At 36.6% G+C, this 22,434-nt stretch overlaps 1 protein-coding gene across 1 annotated transcript; it reads left to right on the forward strand.

The window, feature by feature from the left end:
- SH3TC1 (SH3 domain and tetratricopeptide repeats 1) lies at positions 1–20,845 on the forward strand. The gene is made up of 17 exons (XM_088540025.1): positions 1–252; positions 1,561–1,635; positions 3,246–3,373; positions 5,072–5,177; positions 5,543–5,686; positions 6,354–6,528; positions 7,140–7,213; positions 8,050–8,245; positions 9,075–9,202; positions 11,089–11,130; positions 12,340–14,028; positions 14,352–14,532; positions 16,613–16,763; positions 18,762–18,884; positions 19,170–19,320; positions 20,147–20,343; positions 20,575–20,845. The coding sequence occupies exons 1-17, from the start codon at positions 27–29 to the stop codon at positions 20,827–20,829; spliced, it is 4,041 nt and encodes a 1,346-aa protein (XP_088396151.1). The 5' UTR covers positions 1–26; the 3' UTR covers positions 20,830–20,845.
- The last annotated feature ends 1,589 nt before the right edge of the window (positions 20,846–22,434 follow it).

Consider the following 22,434-nt stretch of genomic DNA (forward strand, 5'->3'; position numbering starts at 1 on the left):
TGGGTTGCTGTAAGGAATTGCAAGTTATGGAGAAAGCAGCAGCTGTGGAAGGCAGTGCATCTGTGCAGAGGTTTCATGCAATTATGGAGGAGGGATTCCCTGCTAGTCCAGAGAGAAAGCAAGATGGTAATTTGGAAAGGAAAAATGTGGAGCGGGGAAGCTGGACATCTGAATGGAAATGTGAGGAGGCCAATTCTGTCATAAGTGTTGTCAGTAATGAAGACAAGAAGGATCCTTTGCAAGAACGAATGGGTGAGACCTATCATTATCTCCTGGTCACTATGCTATTTACTTTTTCTTTATATTTTAAATTGCCGTATTTTTAAATGTTACTTGCTGTGTTCAGTCAGAACTGTCACATGTTTTTCATTTGAACTTCTTTCTGAAATACTTTTATAATCATGAAATGCAACAGAACAGCTGTATTTCTGGCATGGACATGCTGTGTGCATTGGCACGTTCTCAATGAATACCTTTCAGGTAAAGTCCACCTCTGGCACTATAGAAATAATAGTAATGGTAAAATTGTCTAGCAAAAATATTTGCTAATTCTGTTTTTCCACTGTTGAATGATGATCAAAGTGATGACATGCTGTCATGGTTTTGACAACTGCCCTATCTATTTCTATTTCTGACTAAACAGGAAAGCAAAACTAGAACTAAGAGCTAGAACAAAATCTGGACCAGAGGTTGTACTTAATGCATGTTAAACTCTGTGAGCCTAGACTTCAGCTACTTTACAGACAGATTTCATTTTGGTGTGAGCCAAAGCCCAAGTGCCATGCTTGGGAATTTAAACTTCTAGTGCTGCTGTAGTTTCACAGTTCACCTTAAAGGCAATTGCTTTACTAGTTACTGCCTATTTTCATAATCAGTAGGAAAACTCTGTGTTTACGAATTGCAATCTGTTTGCTTGCCTCTACTTTTTCATATAGCCTCAAAAGATGCACTCAAAGGAAGGCTAACATTATGCCTTTATACTAATTGCACCTATGTTTTTCTAAAAGCAGAGCTGCAGGAGAAAATGTCTTTTATATGAAAATTGGGCAACAGACTATCCATTTTGCATTAAAATCTTAAACTTTATTTGCTCTTATCTTTACAATGGCACTCATTCCCTCCAGGTATTAAATTTGTTATAAATATAAATCAAGGTACTGTTTCTCATAAATTGGCAGGAGGCACTGATATCACTGACATCACTGACAACTTAATATACCAAAGATCTAGCAGAGGCCAAATTTTGGTATAGGTGGGAAGAGAGAAGAAAAGTACTAAAGTCAACTCTTGGTCTCAGATGGGATTTCTGGTTTCCACTAATTTTGCATCTTGAAACTGCATGTGAAAATGATGAAATGAATATCTAGCCTCCTCCCCAGTAGGATAGAAATGATCTTCAGATACTTTTGGTACTTTCTCAGTGGATCGTAAAGCAGGGAGGAAGAAAGATCTAACTAGATATATTCTTCAGCAATTCTCCAGGTCCACAAGCTCTATGAAAATATGGTTATTTTGTACAATTTGTGGACTTTGCGCTTAGCCATCCCTTTTATTTGTTAGGATATGCCCAAAATGAAAAATACACAGATGTCAGTTCAAGGACATTCACGAGTCAAGCAGAGAATTTTCCAGCTGGTAAGATCTCTTATTACTAAGTCTTTTGAACATAATGTCTTGTTATTGCTTCCTTTTTAAAACTGAAACTACTATGTCAACAGCATTTGCAGCTTTTGCTCCTGTAACTGACAACATGCTTTACAGCACCTACAAATATCAAACTTTTACATAAGATTTTTGAGAACTTATAACAAAATGAGAAAAGTATCATTGCTATAAGATCCAGAAAAAAAAATAGAGGTTATGTGGGAGTTACTAATATTAAAAAAAAAAAAAAAAAAGTGCGAGTTGAGATCATTGCTTATTTTTAGGTATGGGTTCTACTGCTTTAAATACTGTATTTATCTGTATTTATTCTTGTATGGTCCTCCTGGCTCTCAAAAGAAAATGCTGAATTATTAATAAAGCTAGGATAAAGTCACTCGCACAACTCAAGTATGTAAAATAAATTTAAGTCTCTGTATGATGATCTTTTTTAACTTCCTCAAAGGAAATGAGTTGATTATTCTAAGCTAACAGTGAGCTCAGTACTATTTGAAGAATTTTACTTTTGTTCTTTATGCTTACTCGACTACAGGATCATATTTAAACTGAGAGATCTTGTAATTTGGTAATGTTATTTTGTAACTGAGCTGGACTAATTTAGGCTTGAATCACTCGGGAGACTTCTGAAGACATATTTAAAAATCACTTAAAGATGTAGATGCAACATTTTAGAATATAAGCCTATCTATTTTGCAAAGTACTGGTGAAATTCAGAGTTGTTGGATTACTTTAGGATGTACATGAATCCCATTTACTGTTAGAAGTGTTTTATTCCTACATTTGCAATTGGAATTTTTAATGAGTAGGATTATTGGTATGTATGTGCTAGGCATCTGAAAACCAAGTATAACTTTTTTAACCTTACAAATATGATTTATTACTTTTAAGCTAAATTGATAGATGTATAAAAGAAAACATCTTCAATAAAGCTACTTTGAATCTGAAGTGCTGGCTATGTATCCTTAGCTGTTGTAAAAGCTTCTCATGGATGACAGGTTTGAGTATAGGTATCTATGTTCTTTCAGGCTGTCTGGGGAGATCGTTTGAGCTTCCAGACAGATTTTATTATTTTTTTTTTCTTGGCCTACTGCAGAATCAGCCCAGTTTGAAAAAAGTTTTTCTTTTCATGCATTTTAAGATTAGCCCTAAGAATTAACTTGCCAAGCTATGGTCTCCAGGTTTTTTGTTTGAGATATCATTATTAATGTTTGTCTCAATTTTAAAATAAGCACTTGATACTGGGAATTCTGGACACATTCGCAGTGTCTATAGAATGAACTTGATAAATTACCACTCTGCTTGCTTTTTTGGGGATGGATAAAGTAGGATAAAGTATTAGTTGTTCCCCAAAATTCAGGTCCTCCATGGTAAAGCTAAAGTCTTTGTTCAAAACAGTGTTTTAGGTCAAGCTATCAAATCTACTAGATATTAAAAAAGGGAATAAAATAGCAATAGCTCGATTTTGTGCATCTGTCTCTAGAGCTGGTTCTTAATGTAGACTCTGCTTTTGAGAAAACCGTTTGGAAAGTCTGATTCTTCCTCACTTTACCAAACTTGTACTGTAAGTGGATATCCTTCTCCAGATATCTCCTTGAAGTTAACTGCAGTAAGACGAAAAAGTGGATGTTCTGATCCCAAGCTCCAAAGACAGCTAAGAGGACGACTTCGTCTTCTGGAAAATGACAGCAGGGAGGTCATAGCAGTCTTCAGTGTAAGTCATTGTGCAGGAGATGAGTTGTGTTTATTCTGAGACTACCATCCTGAGGTTCTGAACTCATCTGGGAGGTGCTCAGGTCCCATCTCATCTGTGCTGCAAGCTTCAATTTGAACGGCTCTTCTCCCAAAGCCATGTACCACATAGACTTGTCAGATACACTGGACTGCTGAGAGACTGGATCACCAATTTCATCAAGTGTAAATAAACTTCACTAATTTGCCCTCAAACTATTATTTGCTTCAGTTTCTGATTGCATACAGTTCCATGAAAGTTACCTGGAATGCCCCCTGATAAGCCAAAGAGAAAATTTGAAGAATAATATCAAGATCCTACTGGCTAGGGCTAGATAACTAGTTTTAAATTGCTCACAGGGTTGGTCTCTTTCTAGGGGAGGGAGGGAATAGGAGAGCAATGAGGAAGGGCAGGGGGAGTGGTCAGGGAAAAAGGCTATAAACAGACTGGATTTTTAAGACCTGGAAACAGCCCAGGAAAAGAACTGCCAAGAAAGCAAGATTTCAAAAATAAGATTCCTTAGAATTGTTTTGATATCGAGAAGTGCATGAAGCCCCCGAGGCTGAGATTTTAGCATGTTTTGGGAATTTATTAATAGATTTCAGGCTTTTGTTAATACTTAATCTGGTGTAGAAAGGGGCTTGCACGAGATCAAAGCAGTAGTGAGGGATGCCTGTTGGAGGAGGCTTGAATCAGGCTTTTGTTTTCCAAGAGGAATTTGTTTTTTAACCTATTGTGTGAATTAAAAATAAATAGAATGAACTCAGAGATATAAAATCTGGTCAGGAAAACAGTGGATCAAGCTCCCTTACTTAGTCTGCATAATTTTGAGGGACAAGTTCTTTGTGGAATTAGGATCAGTTTCTTCAATCCCTCAACATCTTTTTAAAGAGGCATTGCAAGTTTGATGTGACAGATAGGGACAAGGGTACAGGGTATTGGGAAATGATGGAAAACTTTACAGGTATAAAGTTACTATATCTGATTAATTCCCCAAATACCGATTCAGCTATTTGAGTCAGATTGTCACAATTTCTTACATTTTCTCACAAGACAGTAACCAGCACCACTGGAGAACCCCAGTTTTAAAAATGTAGCTGAAGTGCAATCAGACAAGCAGTTGCAAGTTCTGGCTGTTTGGCTCGAAGCCATTAAAATGTTGTATTTCAGTTATTTGAAAGTTTACGTAGCTTGCACTTAGTATTGCTGAAATCCCTGATAATCCTTCATTATAATTTACAGTGATTATTGTTCATCTTATTAAACCACAAAATCTAATGCCATCCTAGCAACATGAACACATTGAGAAGCTTCTGAGCTTTTTGACATCTGTTTACAGCATATACTTTAATCTCAGTCCTGAAGAGGAGAGGATCTTAATGCATTCTTTTAAAAATAACATTTTAATATATTTAATCTTAATATACAGAAAGAGTAAGCTAGGAAATGTATCCTAAATGATGTTCAGTGTTTCCTCTGGAACAAGAATGAAGCTACCAGGTTCTGACTATTACAGGTGTTTTTAAAGGTATAGCTAAAATGTGGGATGAGTTTTACCCTCCCTTTCATTATATGCTGTTTCAGCATGTTAGTTAATGAGAAATTTGGCTTATTGCATATGATATTGGTATAATTGCAAGAAATATTTTTTATTTTAAAATATTTTTTATTTTATTTTAGGAGCTCTCGGCTAGATTGCTGTCTATTCACAGTGACCAAGACCTGATAATAGTGACATTTAAAACTTTTGAAGAAATATGGAAGTTTCTAACCTACTATTCGCTTGGTAAAGCTATTTTGCCATACCACAGCTTAACATGCTTCTGTTTTATTGTTCTGCACACACATAAATGTTATTGAACTTAGTAATGGGGCTGCAGAGAATCTCCTCCAAGACAGGCCAGGGCATGGTCGTAGCTTTTCACGGTATCAAGGACAGAAAAATTGTTAAACACTTAACGTAGCTTGAGCACAAACCACCAAAATTAGCTATAGTCTGTGATTCAGTGGATGCAATTTTGACAAACTAGAAAGCAAAGACAGTTATGTTGTGGGTTAAACAACTACTGGATTATCTGAATACAAACTCCATTCTCGGAGTGTTTTTCTTTAGTTAAACTACAGCACTAAAGATTTTTTTTTTTCTCCTAGGCTTTATAAGTCACTGCATGGAGAATTTATTCCTAGATCCATCTTTCTGGCTCTATTCTGAAGAAGAGGAAGAAACAGGCATTGAAGTCTGTATAAATGAGAATTCTTTAAATCTGATGTACAGAAGTCTGCTAGTACAGGAAGGTAGGAAAAACTGCATGCACTAAGACTAACTTAAAGGATTAAGTAAAGTTGCTTCTTTAAAAAAAGTTATTGTTTATTGAATCTCAGATCTACTTAATCTATTGACTCCAAGTGCACCAGAAAGAGAAGAACCAACATATGGAGTTGAGAATACAGCAGTATGGAAAGACAACTAGAGAAACTGATGTACAGCTAACCCACAAATAAAAGGCCTAGGCAGGGATATACACTCTAACCTGCTCCAGGTCCTGGTGGTGTTTGAGGGAAATGGATTGCAGAGGGGCCAGGGTCATCTGCTTTATAGAAAGAGCATCATCTACTGCTTCTGTCGAAGCCATGCTGGGCCTGATGGATGGCTGACCGGTGCAGTAGAAATGTTCCTCCCAGTCCTTCTATTCTTTGGGCAGTATTGCTATGTATAGCAAGGTAACTTGCCATAAAATGTTGCAGCAGAAAACGGCTTTATGCCTTAGAACATCTCTGCATTTTTACTTATTCATGCATTTATCTAGTTTGTATTTATTTGACAAACATTCAAAAAGCTCTTTTGAAATCTATGTGTTTTTTTTAATTGGAAGTTATTGATGCTCTTGAAGATGATTGTAAAGCCTGTGTGACACTAAAACATTACAATAAAATGGCATCTGTCACACTGCTTTTTTCCTAGGGGTATTTTTTGTTTTAAGTCCTGACAATCTGATAAGAAAGATAACGGCTACAGACAATGAAATTCCCATTGTCTGTGAGAATGGGGCTCTTGCTGAAGATGTATCAGGTGGATGTGGAGATGGTGACATGACCATGTTTAATGTGTCTTCAGAGCCATTGATCCCTTTTCATCAGTAGGTATCTGACTTTATTTCATATGCTTCTGTTTCATATGCATGTCTGGTGAGACACAGCTGCCTCTAAAGTGTAGCTTCTTATGGAACATCCATCTACCAATGAGAGCAAATGCTTTCTTCGTTTCTATCATGATATGGAACAAAATTAATTCAGATTGCTGCAGTACATCATTAAAGATGATGATTTACCATCTTGCAAATTAGATATGTTTTTCTAAATCTCAAATAAGGGCTATTTGCACTTCTAGAATAAAATAATTGAGAATTGCGATTTTCAGGATGCCTGGAAATACAGACAATAGCAGGCTAGTGATGGTTTTTACTCAAAATTATTTGCAAGAACCATCCAACTCCCTAGTGCAGTTTATTTAAAGTTGATGTCTGGGCTAGTAATTGCTGCCTTAAAAAAAAAAAAAAAAGTCCAAAAAAGTAATGCTGCTTTTACTATCAGTGCTGCTTAAAATATAGCTATATTCAAAGTGTGTACTGTTGAACTTGAAGTATTTGATGGGTGGAGAATCTTGTTTTTTAAATGAATTTGAAGTATCACTGCTGTTGTGACCTTTACTGAAGTATTCTATGCATTTATTTCTTTTTTCTAATTTTAGATGGTTTCTTAAAGTGTACTCTGAGCCTATTGATCTTACTTACAAATCAGAACCTAAATCCATCAGGCAAGTTGGTAAGAAGCTCTGTTTAAACTTCAGTAATAAAGAAAAATATCAATGTATCCTATGCTTTCTTTCGGACAGACTTGAAATCTTTAAAATGTCATCTTTCATTTACTAGGATGACGGAATGGTTTCAAAGGTAAAATTAGAACATTAGTCTGCCTATGGCATATCACACAGGACTAATTTCAAAGGGTTTTTACAAAACATATTGCTAGACATGTCTAACTTAACCTCTGAAGGCTTATTCCTGTATTTTTGTTTTCTCCTGAATATCAAACCAAGTAAATACAGAAGGTAGTGAAGGGTAGTTAGTGAATGCCTTTGTAGGGGGGGATAAAGCAAATGCAGCAATGTGATTCTCATGGGTCTTTCTCACATGTACATTCTTTCATCTAGCACTGCTAGAGAAACACAGAGTGGATGAGAGAGTGGTTAGAGAGTAAATACATCTTTTCTTCTCCCTGCTTCATAAATGCTGTATGATTGGTATGTAACTGTGTATTTATCCAATAGGAATTTTATTATCCAAATGTTCTTACTCTGGTCCAAATGAGAGTTTTATGAGAAGGAAAAGCAGCAATTTCTGAAGCAATTCTTTAGCAAACACTTTAGAAATCCCTTTCTAAGGGTGGAGAACAGGGTAGTTAGGAAATTTAAGCCTTTATTTACCATTTTAAGTGCTCAAAGCAAATTGATTAGCTTTTGGTGCTTTAAAACTTTCCACATGTGCAGTTCAAGACTTCCAGGAACATCTTTGGGTAAACATGCTTCTTTGCTGACTTGCAATTTTATGAGAAGTCTTTTTATTTTTAAATTACTGTATCTGCAAATTTTTGTTACACAGCAACAGGATTCTGCCTAGCTGCAGTGAATTATGAAAGTACTGGGCCTGAAGAGATTAGTTTCCAAGCAGGGGACAAAATTGAAATCCTTGGCTACTTCATTGAATGTATGGAATGGTTTGTTGGAAAACATGTGTTTACTGGTCAAATAGGTTTTGTAAAGACAAGTTATGTTAAGCTGGACATATCAGGAAATAGGTAAGTGATATATTTGTGTTCAACGTGTACACTAAAAAGGCATAGGAAGTGTTTCAAGCTTTAAAATATTGAATATCAAAACTTCTTTTGAGGATTGTCATAATTCGCTTTACTCAAAAATGCAAAGAAATGGTATTATGAAGTGTTAAGTGTTGAAAAATGTTTTCAATATGTACCTGAGTGTTTTCATTGGGGAAATGAATTTCAATAGTTGCTCATATTTGGATCAGTCTCTACTGTATTGAATCACAGGATCCAAGGAATTTTGCTGGTTTGGCAGACTTCATTTTCACTGTTTTTTAGTTCTGTTTAAAGTCTCCAAGTTCTGTTCTTGCTAGTACCCTCAATACAGTTTGTAACTTGTTTCAAGTGGGGCCCCTTATGTTTGATCATAATGCAGGAAAAAATGGAAATTCTATTTAACATCCATTATCCTCATGTAAAAAAACTAACACTTTACTGCTGGGACTGTTTGCATGTTGAAAGATAAGGAATTCTTAGATGTAGCTTGTAGGTCCACTTGATGTGACTGTCACTGTTTTTTTTGTAGTAAACTTAATACACTTAAGTATTTGTGTTGTTAATGCATTCTCAAAATGCTATATCATGATAGAGATAAAACTTATTCTGATAAAGCAGAAGCCATGGAATATGCATGCACAGCTATCATGTTTTGTATGTATGCTTGATTGTGATTGTTATTAATTCTGAACACAACAGAATGTAGCACAGTGGAAAGACTGTATTAATTTCTGCACCAAGCACAAATGTTAATGACAGCTTCTGAAGCAGTCAGAGGTGTTCTCAGAGTTGCTTCTTTCTTTGTTAGACCCCAAGAGGTGGAATTTCTGGAAGCAGAAGAGCTATCTTTTTTTTCAAAGGAAAAAAATTTGGAAGAAGTGATCCATTTATTGAAACAAACATCAATCACAGATGTTTGCTCAGTGTATAGAATAGGTGAGTATGAGCTTCACTTCACAAGATATGTATCCCATTTCCATATTCCTGTTACAATTGTATTGTTTTTCTATTTAAATGAGATTCCGGCACTTAAAGCTACTTATGTTGCTTTAACATACAAACATATGCTATATGTTTATCTTCATATAGTATCTTTAAATATGTTTGCAATGTATAAAGATACATTCAAGCAGCTTGAACACATTCCTACATCATAGAATGCTTAAGGTTGGAAGGGACCTCTAGAGGTCATCTAGTCCAACCCCCCTGCACATGCAGGGTCACCTACAGCACATGGCACAGGACTGCATCCTGTATCACACAGTCCTACACACCTGTAGTATCTAAAAATTCTTTAGATTCTTTGCTACAGAACCTTTTCCTATAGCAAACTTAAATTCTCTTTTGTCCATTAAGTGAATAGCATGGCTATTAAACATGGTCCTTCAGGCATTGGAATGCTAGAGCTGTGTCACCAGAGACTGGATGTTCAGCCAAATACAGTTCTTTGTGGTGTTCTTAGGAAAAGTGGGATAACAGCTGTGGGATGCTAGAGCAGATATGCGCCTCTATGCTTGCTTTAACTTTCAAAAGGTATAGAAAAGAGCAGGATCTATTGGTATAAGTAAATAATGCATTTCTAGCTACATCCTTTCTGATACAGCCATTTTTAAGTGTTTGGAGTTTTCTCTTTGCTGACTTTAGACTTGGGTAGTCTAAATCTCTTGATAGGATAAATCTCTTGCTGAACTGAACTTTGAGGAAACTTCACATCCCGTTACAAGCTGTCCTGTGGAGGAGGATGTGTGTGTATCTAAGTGCTGTATTTTCATCACCCTTTCCTCTTAAATTGTTCAAGCAATCAGCATAACCTGATTTATCCAGAGCAAGTGTTTTCAGAAGTCATCTGATGTTTTGTGTGATCTGATTAAATGCCTCACAGGTTTTCAATTCCTTCCATCTGTGTCACTACAACGTAAGGTATTGTTATTTATGAACGCTTCCTCAATTCAATACTCAAAACATCAATTTATAACAACTATTACAAGCACTTATGACATTTTTCAGCAAATCTGGGAAGCATTTAAACAAAGGAAATTCAGAAATAAACAGTTAATGAGACATCTTTCATAACAGCTAGTAAAATAGCTTCCTATCAGCTTACATAGACCTGGTTCTTTGAGCCTCTGATTTTTAGATATTTCCTTCCTGCCATTGCATTGCATCTAGGGTATGGAAAAAAGTGAACATATTCTAAAAATGCAGAATGACAGCTGAAATTCTGTAAGAAATATCTTCTACATAAAATAATAATTTCTTATGCTCTATGAATGTGCCATGTTAAATGCTTGAATCTGGATTTGCATTAATACTTTCAATGGAAATGTACATATTTTAAAATGTCATCTGCATCTAAAAATGTCATGCATGTTGCTGGAATGGCCACAAGCTTGATGCATCTTACGCAAGTTATGCTAAATCATTTTTCTAAAGACTATTAATTTATTTCTGTACTATTAAGTGTTTTTGATACAAACATCTTCCTCTAAAATGAAACATTTACAGTGTCCATTTGTAAAGTGTCAATGTATATGTTGTGTTGTAAAACATCAGTGGAAAAGCAAGTTGACTTGAATTCTCAGTGTTGTATGCAGATGTCTCCCTATCCTGTTGAGGACTCGTAAGTACATAATAAGCAGACACGTTTTCTCAGAAGAGCGAGTTCTTATTGTGTGAGCTTGGAGTCAAGTTTAGAATATGTTTGTTCTTTCCTAAATTTCCATAATGCATGGATTTCTTTTTACTCTATAACCTAAAATAGGGCTAATTTATTTAAAATTGGAAGAACTTGAATACCATAAATGCGGCTATTTTCTTTACAGATCAGTTGGAAGAACTAGAATGTCAGAAGACTCATGAATGTGGTAATGTTTAAAATGCATACCAATCTTATGTAAAAATTGATGTGACTTCTATTTTTTGGCACCTTTTGTCTCTACTACTTAATGCCTTTTCACATTCTGATTTTCTTCTCATCTGCTTCCTTATGTTTTCACTAGATTTTTAATTTGCTTCAAAACTTTGTCCCATGAATGTAGTTTCCCAAAGGTAAATTCTGAGGATGAAGTGTTATTTCCCATTGCCATTTAGTTGCCTTGCTGTCATTGTCCTTATTTCATTGTGCTAGCATTTTTCTAAATACTTTATCAAAAACTTTGATGCTTATGGTTTTGTTAAACGGTTTAAGACATGAGGTTCAATGGAAACCGAGCTCTCTAAATTTGCAATTTCAATAAACTGTTGACAGTTGAGTGTGACCCTCATTGACAATGGTCTCAACCTGCCTCACTGGTCCCACTACCTGTGCCTATATAAGCCCCTTTATAAACACAAATAGAGCCCACATGGGATCCACAACAGAAATGACTCAGCAGTCTTTCTCCACCCTACATAATCTGGCCTGCTTTGCCAGCAGGACATAACAGACTTCTACGGGCGGCTTCTCCACCACAAAACACCACACTTCCCCTGGCCACTGTCTTCCTTTCCTGCTCCCAAATGCATTAGAGCCTGTCAATGCTCCCTCTGAACTGTGCTATCTGGGGCTGTTATGCTTGAAGCATACTCTTAGTTAATTCACATGCATACTCACTATCATGGTTCCTTTGGACCTTAAGGCCATCCAGTATCCATGCTCAGTCCTTTTGCCATTTAACTCTAATTTAGACTTCATATTTTCAGCTATTCCAGTTTACCAGCTAATTGGAGTTGTAATTCATTGGTAGATTTCTCCTTTGTATAGAAACAGAGATTATGGACTTAAAAAGTGCTTTCAAATAGAATTAATTAAGATGGAGCTGATGAGTGTTGAGGTATGAGTCTTGGCCAGACAAGTGTACTTATTCAGCAGCCTGCTTTTATGGGACAAGCACCCCCACTCCTCTGTTTTTCCCAAATCTGTGCCTCCTTAATCTACCTCTGTTTCTCCTTTTCCCCACCTTTGGTCTGTCTTCTAGAAAGTACTGTTAAGAAAACTGTATATTTGTTGACGAATGCTCCTATTATTTAATCAAAGATATGTGCAAGTGTATACATGTGAAACTTGTAATCTGTCACTTATTTTTGAACTCCAGAAATTCTTTGTCCGTGTTCTACCACGGTATCTGCTAGCAAGAGCGGCAAGATAGAAGAATTCCTCAAGAAATTCAAGGATTTTGAAGCTGCACAGGCTGGAGAGCCAGCTCCTGAAGGAAAAGATTCTGCTAGCTCTTTAAACACGGGAATCTTTCCTCAACCTGAAAAGCTTTTCTTCCATATACATCAAGATGATGTTCAAGCATCTGAAGTGTTTGACTCATTGTTGCTGTTCTTAAATAGAAAAGAGTATCAGAGGAACTTCAAAAACCTCTATGACTTTTCTTATTCCTTTATCACTAACATGTTTTATGGTTACTCAGAGGAAGGAGAACTGGTTAATTATTTGAGATTAGCAAGGGAAGCAGCAAAAAAAGCAAGCATGTCCTGGGCTCTAGCAAGGCTATGTTTTCTCTTAGGTAGATTGAGTGTTAAAAAGCTTAAGTTTTCCCAAGCTCGAGTTTATTTTGAGGAAGCCTTGGGAGCCGTAACTGGAGGATTTAGTGATATGTATCTGATAATTGCTCTTTATACAAACCTAACGGGTATCTATTTGACACAAAAGAACAAAGAAAAGTGTGTTCACATTTTTGACAAGGCTGTGTCCCTCCTTGTGGGAATCCCTAACTACATTGGCAGTGCTGACCTTGAGTCAGATATTCTAAAGCATGCTCTAAAGAGGGCAATATTGAGCCAGAGTGAGCGTGCAGAGGCAAGGGTATGCTTTCTATTGGCAAAACACTACACTGAACGCAAACAGTATGAAGAGGTGCTGCCCTTCTTGGAAAGATTGCAGCTGTTGCTTAATGACTTGAGTTTTCAAAACAGCTTGGCAAACAACTGCTACTTCAAACTAGCAGAGTCCTACAATGAGAAATGCTTACCACACATTGTGTTAAGTTGCATAAGGGTTGCCTCTTCCCAGAATTTAGGTACCTTAATGGATTCCTTGAAAAGAATTGATTTGGTCATCAAAAATGCTCCCAAGCTCTATGGCCTTAGGAAACTCAAGCAGACGCTCCCATCCCAAATTGCACCTTATCTCACACAAGCACTCTCCTCTTCGTTTACTAATGACCACCAAGGACTACGCAGCTCTATCTACCTTGGCCTAGCAGAACTGCACAGCCACTACAAGCGCTATGGAAAAGCCATCGCTTACATGATGAAAGTGCTGGACTCGGATATTTCTGCTAAGCCAGAGGAAACTGTTAACCATTTGGTTTCGCTTGCTTGGCTATACATTCTTCACAGGCAATATGATGTGGCATTAGCCATTTTAAATGCCATTGGAGACTCTTCACAGAGCAATCCTCAGCAACGAGGCATCGTTTATAATATGCTTGCCATTGCTTTAAAAAGAAGAAACAATACCAAAGGAGCTGCCGAGAGCTACTACAAAGCCCTGCGTCTTTCAGAAGAGACCAATAGGACTCATAACCAAGCTATAGCCCTGGCTAATTTGGGGGCCCTCTGCCTGCACGCAGCAGCCAGCAAGCTGGCAGAACACTATTATATCAGAGCAGTGAAGCTGTTCTCCACGCTTCCAGTTATGGACTGTGGCGGAGACTTTATTCAAGTCCTCCTTCAGCTGGGATGTTACTATGTTAGTGGATCTCAGAGAGAAAAAGGAAGATTTTATTATGAGTGGGCATTTTTAGTTGCAATGGAGACAAGTCATCTGGAAAGTAAGTACAATATTGTGCATTTAGTTATGTGCCATCTACTGAAGCAATTATGGTTTTTGATCTGTTCCATGGTAGAGGATAAATACATATTTTTTGCTTTAGGGAAAATATCGCTTAATTTGTAAAAAGGATAGAAATTAGTACATTCCATATTACTGTTAATAGTCATCATACTATCACTAGTACAGACAGTACCAGCCACAGTTTAAATGCATGAAGACACAACTGTTCTGAATTTGTGAAATAATGGGAATTAATTATTTTAAAATCCTTAACTATGAATCTCTGTCTTAAAAAATTGTATTTCAAATCTGTTTTCCTAGGTCAACTTCAAGCTATTAAGCTGCTCTGTCAATTCTACAGTACAGTTATTCCTAATGAGGCTCAATGTGTCATCTACAATGAATATCAACTATCTCTAGCAAGAAAGATGTCCAACAAAGTTTTGGAGGGACAAATTTTGGAAACCATTAGTCAGCTCTATCTGTCGCTAGGAACAGAAAGGTGAGACATACTCAATGACTTTGCTTTTATTTTGATCAAAACATGTCATGCTACAGGGCTTCAATTTTTGCAACAGCTGAATATAACTCAAATTTTCACACTCTGCCAGTACACCCTATTAATACTAATACCAAGTTTTTTGATTTAAGTAACTGTCTCTCGAGACACAAGATATTCAAGAAACATTAGCACTGCATCATGAGCCAATTTTTTTTTAAATGCATATAGATATGCATACGTTATACAACTTGAAGTCTTGATGACTTTTTATGATAGCAGCTATTATGTGACAATTTTTCTATCAGAAAATGAATGAAATATTCTACTAGATCTGATATCAAATTCTCCGATTGCTTCGTTTTGAGGCTTTTTGGTCAGAATGTGGGAAAAACCTGTATGTAAAATGGTACAGTGTCAGTCTCTGACAATTTCTATCCTGCTCTTTTCAGAGTGCCCATTTTTTGCTTCTGTTTAAGGAAAAGACTGCACAAATCAATTTATACTAATTAAACAGGTGCTAGGAAAACTGAAGCTTTCCTGAACATTTTTTTGTAAAGACTATTTTCTATTTTTTTTGTCTACTTTGACTTTTTCATTATATCTTAATTTAGGGAGTCATTTTGGATTAAGATATTCTCAAATATGCCTCAAGAAAGAAACAAAAAGATTAGCCTCAATTTGAGAGAGCATAGGGCTTTAAGTGAAAAGCTCATGTGTCTGCCTTTTCATCTGTCATTTAACTTCCTCTGCTTTGCTAGCTTCTATTTAATGATACAGTAATTGAAAATTCTTTGGATGGGCTAAGATTTCTGCTTTGAAATCTGAAGAAGGATTTAACTAGCTGGATAATCTGATTCTGAGTATGCATGAATTTACCAAATAATGTTGGCTATGTAGCCAACTGCTATGGAGCAGTGGCCCTATATAAAAAACTAATATCACAACATTCTGAGTTAACACCCCTCAGTAACAAGAGTACCGGCATAACTATGTAGAAATGAAAACCATTTCATGCTATGTGTTGCTGCATTCCCTCTTCTGGAAATTACCACCTCATTGTAAATGATCTACTCCCCACTAGCAAGCCTGGGGCTGTGCCTGGGGTCCCAGCCTGGCCTGTCTCAGCTAATAGGCTGGGTTATGGGTGGTGGATACGTTTGTCTCTGCCATAAAAGCAAAACTTCTGAAGGAGAATGGAAGAGGTATTTATTCAACTGAACTCAGTTGGACTATTTTAACTACATGCTTTGTTTTATCCTCATATTTCTCAGAGTAGTTTGCTGTTAAAGACAGCTGAAAGTGGATCTTTACTTACTGTTATGAAAATGAGTGACAGGTCTTTTCAGTTTCTGTAAGAATAAGAAGTGGTAAAACCATTTTTTCCACTCTAGTGAGATTTTGCTGAGATGGAACAGAAATCCTGATAGTATGAAATACCAAGGAACATATTACTTTGATTTGTTCAGCATCTTTGGAGGTCAGAATAGGTTGGTCTAAAGGTACACTGCTTAAGGACTCACTGGAAATGTGCAGTTTGTGTGATGGGACTCTGCAACATGACAGCTTGAGAAGGAATTAATAAAATGTCTGGGGCTTCTATGTCTGGTATAAAGCACATAAGCTTAATCAGATAGGGCTTTCTGTTGAAAAGTATGGACATTCCCAAGATTTTATGGAAATGTTGACTAGCCAAGTCAGGTGCTTTTTAGAAATTATTTGTTTACAAATACAATTCCTTTCTATGAAACATGTAGGAAAGTGTCATAAATGATAAAAACTAAAGAAACATATTTCTATCTGTCCCTAGTCTAAGGTGGTGGAAAGACGCATCTAAAACTGTTCTGAAATATAACATATCATGATAATCTAACAGAAAGTGTATATTGAGCAAAAAACAGAGTGGGAGAAAAGAGAGTTGTTAGCTTCTAATGGAATATATCTGAGAAGTTATAATCATTCAAGGAATAGAATAAATAGATTGTCTTTTATATTGTCTTATGTATGAAGCCTTTCTCTCATTATGAAAAAACATTCCCAATTCTGAAAAGTGACTTTGATTAGCAGTTTTTCCCTGTTTCAGGGCTTACAGGTCAGCTCTGGAATATACCAAAAGAAGTCTTGGAATATTTATAGATCTTCAGAAAAAAGAGAAAGAGGCATATGCTTGGCTGCGGGCAGGAAAGATCTATTACATTCTTAGACAGAATGAGCTTGTGGATCTTTATATTCAGGTATGTTTTGCACACTTAAGGTCATGGTGCAAGTGGCACAGTAAAAGAGTAAGTAATGTAATGATCCCAGAAATTTTGCTATTTCATGTCCTGAACATACAGTAATGTCATTTACTCAATGACTAATACCTGGAAGTCTAAGCACTTTCCTGTTGTCTCCATTTTTATTGATGCTATTTGACTGTGAAGGGATAACCCAGGGGATTGACCTGCTTTAGTACCTACTCTGTTGTCAATTCCAGGCATTCTGTTCTTTCATCTTATCCCATCATTATCAACTTGACAGCACAGCATCGTATCAAGTATGTGTGTTACATGTGCACATCTTGGCATCAACTTAGGATGCTGCCCTGTAGGCCAGATCCTTAGGAAAACGGCGAATGAGTTTTGTTTTTTAGGAAATCTTTCTCAAGAATGTAAAGTTTTTGTTCTGTGGCTGGGTACAACAGGGCCTGGGCCTTCTTGGGAGCTGCTGCCACCTTTGCAGCCGTGAGACTGAGAATTGGATCTACCCTTGTGACTACTGACACTGGATTAAATTGAGTCTTCCCTAGAGCTGAACTATAACCTGATCTGACTCTCTCAATAGTCTAAATGGTTTCTTGTCAGTTACTTAGGTATTCAGGAATTGTAAAAGGTTTAAGAATATTCTTCTCCTGTGGTAATGTGGCTGGGAAAAGTTAAGTCTCGTGTTACAGAATGTATACTGAACAAGACATAATAAGATCTGAGACTTGCTGTATGAGTAGTAGCAAAATATTATTTTAAAATAAAATTATCCAGCTTCTAGTGTTACTATATTCAAAAAAAAACCCACTTGTACAAAGAAGCAAAAAATATAGGGAATGAGTTCATATTTAAAATGTGTTGACATCTGTTGTGGGTCTACTTTAATGAATATTTCATGTATTAATTGAATACATGCCAGGAACACTGACCAAACGCGTTTATGGGAAGGGAGTCGACCATAGATGGTTATTTCCTCTTCTGCTAAAAGACTCTAGCTGATAGCTGAGGCAGTCATCCAAATGGTGTTGCACAAGCCAAATCAGCCTGAGGCCTGATTTTCTATCTGTTGTTTTCAACATGAGAAACAGGTCAGGGACATGTGTGTTCCACACTGTGTATATAGATGTTGGTATTTAGTGTCAGTGCCTCTCCATGAGGAAAGTCTTAAAATAGAAATCTGTCCCCTAAAAGGCTGGCCACTCTGCCAGTAATTTGTGCAAGTCATCACATCTCCACTTGTATTTAAAGCACAGTTTCTGAAAATGTGATGGAGCAGAGTCCTTAGGTTTCTTAAGTCTGAGAAGGATCAAAGCCTTTGAGCCAAAGAAGAAAGTTGAACTTGGTGGACTTATACGTAGTTTGAAAAGTGGAGATTACAAAACCAAAGTAGGATTCACTTACTGAGTTTAGCATCCTGAGACAGCAGGAATATCTTGCTTGAACTGCTTTCCCAATACTACTTATCCTGTCAATAACTGACTCTTCTGCTATCATTCAGTTGCTTTGGAGGGTGCATGTTTCCTTTCATGAAGACCTCTCTGCTAATAATGGCATAAAATTATTTTAGAAGAGCAATAGAGAAGCTAGACCTACTTTCTCTTAAAATTCATAGGCTTTTAAATCTTCTCTGCCAAGTATATCAAGCTTGTTATTTTTTTTTCTCATTCAAGTTTAATGTTGTAGCTATCTAATGCTCCATTGTTTATGAAGTGCTATGTGCTGAGAAAGGTAGTAGGAAACTATTGCCAGAAAACAGAATATTGTGATCCTGTAAGTGCTCTAGTCCTTATGCTTCTTAAGTATCTGCAACTGGCCTGCTTGAAAAAGAGCATACCAATGAAGATAGCTGCAGTCTCATCAAAGCTAACACCTCCTCTCCTGTGGTGTGAGAGGACTCAAGGTGTTGGGTTTTTTTTTTTTCCTAATTGTTAGTATTACTACTTTACCAAGAAGTAACCAAGGTTTTCCTTTACCCTGTCCTGTTTTCAGGTTGCTCAGGATGCTGCTCTTTACACAGGAGATCCAAATTTAGGAATGGAACTGTTTGAAGCTGCTGGAGACATATTTTTCAATGGTACTTGGGAAAAGGAGAAAGCAGTGACTTTCTACAGGGTTTGTGTTTTGTTTTTCTCTGCATTAGTAGTTGTGGCTTGGGTCCATTTACCAGGTGTTCTACAAATGCTAAACCAAAAGATGATCTGCTCACTAGTTTATAATCTACTCTGACTAATTTCTGTCACTGTTAGTAGATTTGACCTGTTTCAACCCTGCCGCTGGCTGCAAGATCTGTATTAGATGCAAAGAGAAAACCATACTAGAAATTACTTTATATCATAAAAATTGATGATGCCAGTGCACATCTTGGAATTCAGACATGCATTTCCTCATGCATTTTAGGACAGAGCCATTCCACTTGCTCTTGAGACGGGTAATAAAAATGCTGAACTCCGATTATACAACAAGCTGTCAGAACTGCTGATGAACTTGAAGGCTTATGAGGAAAGTCTGGAATATGCAAGATTATCCCTTATGCTCAGTGTGAATTTAGGTAAGACCAGTTATAACTACAGCTGAATATGACTGCTATTTCCAATATGAGGCAATATAACTTCTAATATGATTTTTGAAAAGTTTTCTTCCTTTTGAATTCAGTCAGCTTTATTAGCAGGAATTTATCACTAATGCCTTTTTTCATGTTTGTTAAAGAATAAACAGCTTTATTGCTGCCTGCTTTCAGCTCATGGAAAACCTTGGAACTCCAGGTTTAATTCTCTGCTCTACCAAGTAGAAATGGAATGCATTAAGCAGTCTGCTTTTTATAACTGAGCTGTAATATTGATGAATATTGTTGTTCCTAGAGGCTTTTGATAGCAATGTCCTGCTTTTAGATTTGTTTGTAGCCTTAGTAAAAATTAGAGCTAGTTGTCAAAGTCACTGTTTTCTCAACTTTGAGATGAGTACTTTCCCTACTTGACACATGTGCAGACAGGTTCACTTTGATCAGTCTAGTTTTTGTTATATGATTTTTTGATAGGAAGTTTGTATTGAAACAAATGTTTGATCCCATTATCTACTATACTTTGAAAATCTATTTATATTCCTGATAAGCATGTGCAGGCTATATATAGCTATATGAGAGTTATGAATGCAATGATTTCTTAAGAAAATCCCCAAGACAATCAAATGCTACAGTGAGAAACTCAACGGTTTTGTATGATTTTCTTAAGAAATAAAAGGCAGTAGGTTTTGGCTATGCATCTCTTGAGGAAATTTATTAATGAGAAGACAAAATCATGTAGAACAAAAAGGCCAAGACTGGTTTCAGAAAAGCTGACGACTTTGACCTTATCCTGATTTCTGCATTCTCTGTTTAGGAAATCAACTAAATGAACGAGTAGCCTACCATCGCCTAGCTGCCATCCATCACCATCTGGGTCACTGTGAGCTTGCTGAACACTTCTACTTGAAAGCCTTGTCCCTCTGTTCCTCTCCTTTGGAGTTTGAGGAAGAAACATTGTATTATGTCAAGGTGTACTTGATCTTGGGAGACATCATATTCTATGACCTAAAGGTAAGGACTATTAAAAGAACTAGATGGAAGAAAACCATTCAATTGAAGTGTTTCATGACATTAAGTTTTTACTTAATTTTGGTTTCATGCATTTTGGATGTAATAAGCGTGGGAAAACTAACTTTGGTTCAGAATCTTCATTCTTCTGCTTGGATATGTAACAAACTGATCTTAGGTGTCCACTTAAACCTGTTGTACTACAGAGGATACTATTTTTGTCTCTTATTTCAGGATCCTTTTGATGCAGCAGGTTATTACCATTTGGCACTTGCTGCCGCCATGGACTTGGGCAATAAAAAAGCTCAGCTGAAGATTTACACAAGACTTGCAGTCATCTACCATAACTTTCTTGTAGATCGGGAAATGTCTCTCTTCTTCTATCAGAAGGCAAGAACTTTTGCAACAGAGCTGAATGTTAGGAGAATAAACCTAGCCCCTGATAGGGGTTATAAGAATTCAAGAGCATCTTTGAAAAACGCATCCTAACAGCAATGGAAGTAGCTAGAGAAATACTGCACTGGCTCTGGAGCATGCAGGGTGTACTCAAGGTGTCATACGGCATATGTTTAAGTGGGAGCTTAGCCTCTGAAACTAGTTTGATTTTTTTTTTTTTTTTTGATCATCTCTTATGACAGTGGACTGCATTTCATTGTCTCAGACATACAGTCCTATGTTTGTATTTGAAGATCACTGTATGAACTAAACTAAAACCCAAAGGCCTTTATCTTTTTTCAAGCCACATTTTCCTTTAACTGTTTCTGCATAGCTGGATATGAGGCAGGAAATGATCAATGCATATATGCAAGGAAATATATTTAATAAAAAATTGCAGAGAAATAACACTCCATGGAAAGCTGTGGCTTTCTTTGACTTAGGTCTATTGTATTTACTCAATGATGTAGAAATACTTGCACAAGCATGTTATGGTATTTGGGAATGTATTTGATCCAGTTCTCCAGGCATCACTCATCACTTTTCCTCAAACATACTTACTGTAGAATTCTTAAGCTCTAATTAAGAGAAAACACTTTGTAGTCACAAGAACACTTATGTGCACTTATGTGACAGTGAATTGTTTTCAAAAAAGAGAATTCTAGTGCAGTGTAAATTGTAATTTTGTGGATTTCGGCAACAATGTGAAGGCACTTTTCCTCTGTTCAAAGACAATGTTTTTTGACAATTTTCAAAGCTGTCAGTATTATTTTCATAGGACTTTTTGCAGCACCTACTACAGCCTCCCCTATAACTATTATGTCCAGTAAAATGTATTTATTCACTTTACTTGCAAAAGTTCTGTATTACTTTTGATAGCTTTAAATCTCTGCTTCAAATTGTTTTACATATCATTTCTACCAAGGCTTTGCTATAGGAGATCACACTGTATATTTTGAGAAAGAATGTGTATGTTTAAAGAAAAGTCTGATATTTGCAATTAAATGTTCAGATAAATTTTGAAGTAATGTCTTCTCTTTTTTTGCCACAACTACATAGTTCATGGTATTTTTAAAGGCCTTTACATGGGATGGGAAGTATGGAAGTGTGGGTGAGTTGCAAAGAGTTGTTGACTACGTATTTTATTTGCCAGTAGTGCCTAACCTGGGGAATTAAAGGTGCAAACGTTTTTTTTTTTTTTTTTTTTTTTTTTTTTCCCCCAATCCATGTATTCTCATTGCTTTGACTGTCTACCTGAGCATGTTTTCCTAAAATCTATAATTCAGCATGCCCTGAACACTTCATATATTTATCTGTGCCTCTGACTTTAGTGTTTTCTCTCCTTGTGAATCCCTCATCATTTCTGTGGCTTGTTCTGCTGAAGGAACAAAAGATACTTATGCATAACCTGGATGCTAAACTATTACTAGGGATATTCCCAGAGAAGTGACAATCTGGATTAGATTGCCTTAGACAGGCACAGCTAGGCCTGCATCTTCCTCCCTAAGGACTACTCTAACCACAGTTCTACAGAATGGCCTGTTGCCACTGTCATGATAATTGGGTGACCTGTTAAGTATCTTGAGGAGAAGATTTGATTTCTGGGTAGACTGAGAACCTCTGCAGTGCTGCTGTTGGCTCAGAGCTCCAGAAAGTGGA

This window comes from Tinamus guttatus, unplaced genomic scaffold (assembly GCF_059628265.1).
Source record: "Tinamus guttatus ecotype Peru unplaced genomic scaffold, ASM5962826v1 Tinamus_guttatus_pri_ptg000052l, whole genome shotgun sequence".
Classification (NCBI taxonomy): Eukaryota; Metazoa; Chordata; class Aves; order Tinamiformes; family Tinamidae; genus Tinamus; species Tinamus guttatus.